At 49.7% G+C, this 6270-nt stretch overlaps 1 protein-coding gene across 5 annotated transcripts in view; it reads right to left on the bottom strand.

Moving 5' to 3' along the window:
• The window catches only part of LOC139748076 (uncharacterized), a 117438-nt gene that overhangs the window by 111141 nt on the left and 27 nt on the right, over window positions 1-6270 (bottom strand). For all 5 annotated transcript variants that reach the window (XM_071660707.1, XM_071660693.1, XM_071660696.1 and 2 more), the window contains exon 1: window positions 5255-6270. This exon is cut by the window's right edge. In XM_071660707.1, the coding sequence (XP_071516808.1) occupies window positions 5255-5295 (41 nt within the window). In that variant the 5' untranslated portion in view covers window positions 5296-6270. The remainder of the gene's footprint in view (window positions 1-5254) is intronic.

A 6270-nucleotide genomic window follows, 5' to 3' on the forward strand; every position in this document is an offset into this window, starting at 1 on the left:
TAGCGCTCACCACTTCTGGACACCCAGCCCTTACTACCCCCGTACACCCAGCCCCCACTATATCTCTACACTCATCCCTCACCATATCTCTACACTCATCCCTCATTACACCCGCACACCCAGCCCTTACTAAACCCGTACACCCAGCCCTCACTATATCTCTACACTCATCCCTCACTACATCGCTACACTCATCCCTCACTACACCCGCACACCCAGCCCTTACTAAACCCGTACACCCAGCCCTCACTATATCTCTACACTCATCCCTCACTGCATCGCTACATTCATCCCTCACTACACCCACACACCCAGCCCTTACTAAACCCGTACACCCAGCCCTCACTATATCTCTACACTCATCCCTCACTACATCGCTACACTCATCCCTCACTACACCCGCACACCCAGCCCCTCGCCACACCCGCACATCCAGCCCTCACTCCACCTCTACACTCATCCCCCTCCCCATGTTACAATTCTCAGGATATCTACGTCTCCTCCCAGGGTCGCCATGAGAAAAACTCGCCCCATCAAGCAGATATCGCTTCCTGGCCACAGTAACCTCCCTCGTAGAGGCAAAATGTGTGAGCCACAAAACATGATCGCCGGGATGATATGGACGCACCCTAGCCTCGTTACCAGTAGGCCTGTACTCTCCCTCATGATGAGGTCTCTGCCGCATGCGGCGTCCCCCTGTCCAGCCGTGAAGACGACGCCGCCCCTCCGGCGGCGAAGGCGGCCGCGGAAAGACATCCCGGCCGGCGGGTGCGATTTCATAGCGGAGCGATGGGTGGGCGGCGGAGGACACTGGCGAGCGGGCGGGCGGGAGGGAGAGCAGGTCCGAGTTAAGTGGGAGGTGGTACACTGTGGTACCAACATCTCGCTTGGTCATTTCTCTCTCTCTCTCTGTCTCTCTCTCTCTCTCTCTCTCTCTCTCTCTCTCTCTCTCTCTCTCTCTCTCTCTCTCTCTCTCTCTCTCTCTCTCTCTCTCTCTCTCTCTCTCTCTCTAGCCTGCCTCAAATGGAGGAAAAAAAAAAAAATGATAATCCGGAATTCTTAGGAGTAAAAGAAATGAAACATGTGTACTACAAGGCTCAGTCCTTCGTCCGATTCTTTTTAATCTCACACACACACACACACACACACACACACACACACACACACACACACACACACACACGCACACACACACACACACACACACACACACACACACACACACACACACACACATATATATATATATATATATATATATATATATATATATATATATATATATATATATATATATATATATATATATATATATATATATATATATATAATGTGTGGAAGTCGAGAACATTATCTCGGAAAGCAAAAATGGGTATGTTTGAGGGAATAGTGGTTCCAACAATGTTGTATGGTTGCGAGGCGTGGGCTATGGATAGAGATGTGCGCAGGAGGATGGATGTGCTGGAAATGAGATGTTTGAGGACAATGTGTGGTGTGAGGTGGTTTGATCGAGTAAGTAACGTAAGGGTAAGAGAGATGTGTGGAAATGAAAAGAGCGTGGTTGAGAGAGCAGAAGAGGGTGTTTTGAAATGGTTTGGGCACATGGAGAGAATGAGTGAGGAGAGATTGACCAAGAGGATATATGTGTCGGAGGTGGAGGGAACGAGGAGAAGAGGGAGACCAAATTGGAGGTGGAAAGATGGAGTGAAAAAGATTTTGTGTGATCGGGGCCTGAACATGCAGGAGGGTGAAAGGAGGGCAAGAAATAGAGTGAATTGGAGTCATGTGGTATACAGGGGTTGACGTGCTGTCAGTGGATTGAAGCAAGGCATGTGAAGCGTCTGGGGTAAACCATGGAAAGCTGTGTAGGTATGTATATTTGCGTGTGTGGACGTGTGTATGTACATGTGTATGGGGGGGGGGGGGGCCATTTCTTTCGTCTGTTTCCTTGCGCTACCTCGCAAACGCGGGAGACAGCGACAAAGTATAAAAAAAAAAAAAAAAAAAAAAAATATATATATATATATATATATATATATATATAAACGTAAGCTTGTCTTCCAGAAGTTTCTGTAAATTCTCCGAGGACACGACGATTCCAGGAAGCGAGGATGACGTCTTGGAATGATCATAGCAACCCCCCCAAAAAAACTTGCTAATTAAAATTGCCGACCTGATGCGGAGGGTGGCCAGTGGACAGAGTTATGCGTGTCGCAGATAAAACTGAAGATATGCAAACAGGACGTTTAGAAAACGCATTTCGGAGGTTCAAGAAGAGAACGGTCTCCAATTTGTTATCAGTGAAGAACTGGGGGGGGGGGGAGCGTGTCTAAGAACACCACAGCGGTCCCTCGATAACAGAAGGCGAGTGTTTGGGAGTTCATTACCTAAAAGTGTTCATTCCTTAACACCAGAGAGTATTTAGACTCGCCACAACATGCGGGATGGACCACATGTCGACCAACGCGGGGTAGTTCTAGTCTCCCACTTTACCAAGACAGGCTTGAGGAAGTCCACAAAAGGGCAAAAAGAATTGTACCAGCATTGAGAGACATTTTATATGACAGTAGACCAAAGGGGACTTAAACTCTTCCCTCCACAGAAGCGAAAATCTCGTGCCGACTTCAGCAGATGTTATCCAGATGCGCAAGCTACAGGACTCTGATAAGGGTATTGACAGGGTAACAATGAAGCCCCGATGCTACAAATCCTAGGATAAAGCATTGAGTAAAAAGGTTTCAAGTCGATACAGGGAAACATATCTTCTCCAAGAAGGTAACCGAAGAGTGGAATGTAATCTTTAACAAACGTGGATTGTATTTTGAGACACGGGCAGACACAGTGACACATAGACACACATTCTATCATTCTCTCCCATCGTGAAGTAAGTGATGCAAACATACGAACGGAGAAGGATGAAAGACTGGTTTGATATTGTGCCCCATTGCTTATTGGAAGACTCGCGAGATCTAAATCATTTTGATCGACCTTCGAGAATGTTTATGCTGAAGACCAGTGGGGGACGTGTTGGGGAGGGGAGTGCTTGGCTGGGCCTGTCGCCTCCTGGGGTGGGTAGAGGACCTGTCTGGCGGGTCCCAGGGGGACGCCGTGCTGGAGGAGCAGTGACGCATGTGTCAAACATCCACATACACACACACACACACACACACACACACACACACACAAACTCCCACACGCACGCCCCCTGGCCTCTGTCTGGCACACACACACACAACGCATACACACTCGCATATTAAGCCGGGGTGGGTGTGTGTGTGTGTGTGTGGCACGTACATACAAGGTTACGAGACGGGGCGACATGTGTGTAAGTCTTCCTCTCTTCGCGCGCACCGAGTGCAAACTGGTGAATACATTCATGTATACATCATATCATAGAGCACCAGACATCCTCATACATGGTATACCCACAGAAGACACGCGCGTGTATCCTGTATATCTGTGGTGGTCACAGTTCCCTGTCCCAAGACCGTTCATCGTGCCTGACGCTGGGAGGGGACTTCAACGGGACAGTAAGGAGTGAGGTCGTGAGGACGGGGCACGGGTGGCGGAGAGGAGGAGGAGGAGGGGTAGTTCGCCAGGCCATGAGGACGGGGCATGGGGCGGCTGGGGCTCATTGTGAAGTCATGAGAACGGGGTACGGGGTAGGCGGGAGGTGGTGTGTGTGTGTGTGTGTGTGTCCGGGGCACAGGGCCGGGGGGGAGCTGGGGCAGACAACCCACACGGGATGAGCTCCGACGCGCACGACTACACCTGTGCTCACGGCCGGCGGGTCCCCAGGTGTCCACGTGACCTTGCGGCTCACCCACGTGACCTGACCTTCCCTCGTCTCACCCAGACGGTGCCCGTGGCCAAGGGACAACACCTCAGGACGACCTGGTCACTGGATGTTGTTACAAGTCACAGGACAGTACGTCCCCCTGGGTATGGCGAGGAGGTAAGACCTAGCGAAGGAAACCTGTTGGCGAACACTTGTGTTCGCTCTCCACTCTTCTGGCGTTCACTCTGCTGAATACCTTTAGGAAGATCATTAGGATGATCCTCTCATACAGGGAATATACGCGGGCAACAGTGTACAAACAAACTCTGGGAGGCGCTAAAACAGGAGAGGTGGAAGAAAAAAAAACCCACAAAACCATTTTCACAACCAGGATGATAAACATGATAACATTCCCATTAACAATAATATATTTCGTCCACGTCTTTAGGCCTTACGATCGTAACGATTCTTTGATACAGACTTGACTGGTGGCCCAGGTAATGATTCCAGCATCTCTGTGATCGTATATATATATATCGCGTAAGTAAAAAAGGTAAGCGGCAAACGGATATACAACATAAGCAAGAATTCAAAGCGGTTGGACACGCCTCTTCAAAGAGAGAAGGAGAGGGTCAGCAAAGCGCAAGTCTGTAGGAGCCTCATCCGCTGGCCTTGGACTGTGAGAAACGAGACGCTAAACAATATATGTTTATAGTGTGGCGTGGGTGGTATACCCTCTCTCTCCTTCAACCACACGTCAGGTGGTGAAGTTCGCGTATTGCGTGATAACCGCGCCGATCGGAAACATGGGCGATCAGGGTTTGTTATTATTCATTCGACACGATATAATGTTATGTATGTATTCTTTTTATGTGTATCTAATTACGGAAACTGTGATCGAATAGCAACTACGTATTACTTCACGATTTTGATACCTCCTCCTTAAAAGATCTTGAGAGCTGAACTTGCAAGAAAAAAAAGTTAATATCTCCTTGAGTGACAATTATATTTTCCTGTGTGGTAATTTGCCTTCAGGGTCTGAGACAATTTGCCAGCAGTTTACACATTAGTCAGGTGACTCACACAGCCAGACTGAGGCTTGTAGTATCCTGTTCCCTCGACCGTACCTTCCAGGAATCGAATTCTTATGTGCGTGTGTGTGTTCTGTACACCCATGACTTTCTCCTGCCACCATCAGATTTCTTGTGTAATGGCGAGCAGAGCGTCTATGTACACGGGAGCTGTGAACCGTACTTTTACCCACCCAGATGTGTTGTTTGTTGTTCAGTATTGGCTATGAACATGCGAGCCATCATCTTTCTGTCACGGTTTACTCCATCCTCGGTTCCATGGGATGGATCAGGCACACAGGCATTTTCATCGGGGAAGAAGAATATATCATCCAGACCTGCACACATCCCTGCCCAGGTAACCTGAGTGGGTAGTGGTTTGTGACAAATCTTAACTTCAACTTACTTGTTGGGAGGGAGGTTGGCGGCAGCGTCCCTGACGGGCATGAGCAGCAGGTGTTGGGCGGCGGAGGGGCTCCTCCTCCTCTTGCAAGCACACACCCCCTCCCCGGAGTTCGCCTACACCCGCACCAGACGCCGCCACTCTACTACACCATAACACAGCCACAAGCCTCGCCCGCCGATCGGAGCGTCACCCCTGGCGAATCCTGGCTCGCCGTACCTGGAGGGCCCTGGCCCTTGCCTGGGACACGCCGACGGAAGGGGGTTAAGCCGAGCGGGTTAAGCTCCTCTGCAACAACCCTGTAAGAGGAGGTCTTAAGGGGTAGCAAGAGCCTCTGCCGTAGCGGGACAACACGGGACTAAGAGAGCGACCATGGTCGCGTGGCTGGGTTGCGAGCGAGGGTGGAGGGAGGTCTTGCACAACACCTTCGACAGTCTTTTGAGATGAGAGGTAAAGCCTTATTTTTTTTTCTACCTATGTGTGTACAAGATTCCAGGAAGAGCGTGTCGTTAAGTCCCAAAGAGAGAGAGTGTGTGTGCGAGGCGTCTCTCTCTCTCTCTCTCTCTCTCTCTCTCTCTCTCTCTCTCTCTCTCTCTCTCTCTCTCTCTCTCTCTCTCTCTCTCTCTCTCACGTCGTCGATCTTCGATAATCCTGCAGAGCGTATCGGCTGGTAACACAAGCGTCGCGCGTCACTCTCCTAGATTTTCCGCGGTCATCTCTCCAGTGAGGGGTGAGGGAGAGAAGAGAGGGAGTATATTTATATATATCCCTGCCGGTGTCTGGTTCCGCCAAGTCTTAACCCTTAATTCACACTCAACACAAATAGAAAATATACTTTTCTTTTCTTTTTTTTATCTCTCTCTCTCTCCTGGCACAGAAATCCTTATAGTAGTATCCCGTTTATATATATAGTTTCTTTTTTAGACAAGCGAAGCACTTGAACACAAGTCCCGACGCTGGGAGGGTTTGGCTGGTTCACGTGAGAGCTGCCGTGCGCACGCGCAGCCGACAGTCCGCCC

The sequence above is a fragment of the Panulirus ornatus genome, chromosome 5 (genome assembly GCF_036320965.1).
Source record: "Panulirus ornatus isolate Po-2019 chromosome 5, ASM3632096v1, whole genome shotgun sequence".
NCBI lineage: Eukaryota > Metazoa > Arthropoda > Malacostraca > Decapoda > Palinuridae > Panulirus > Panulirus ornatus.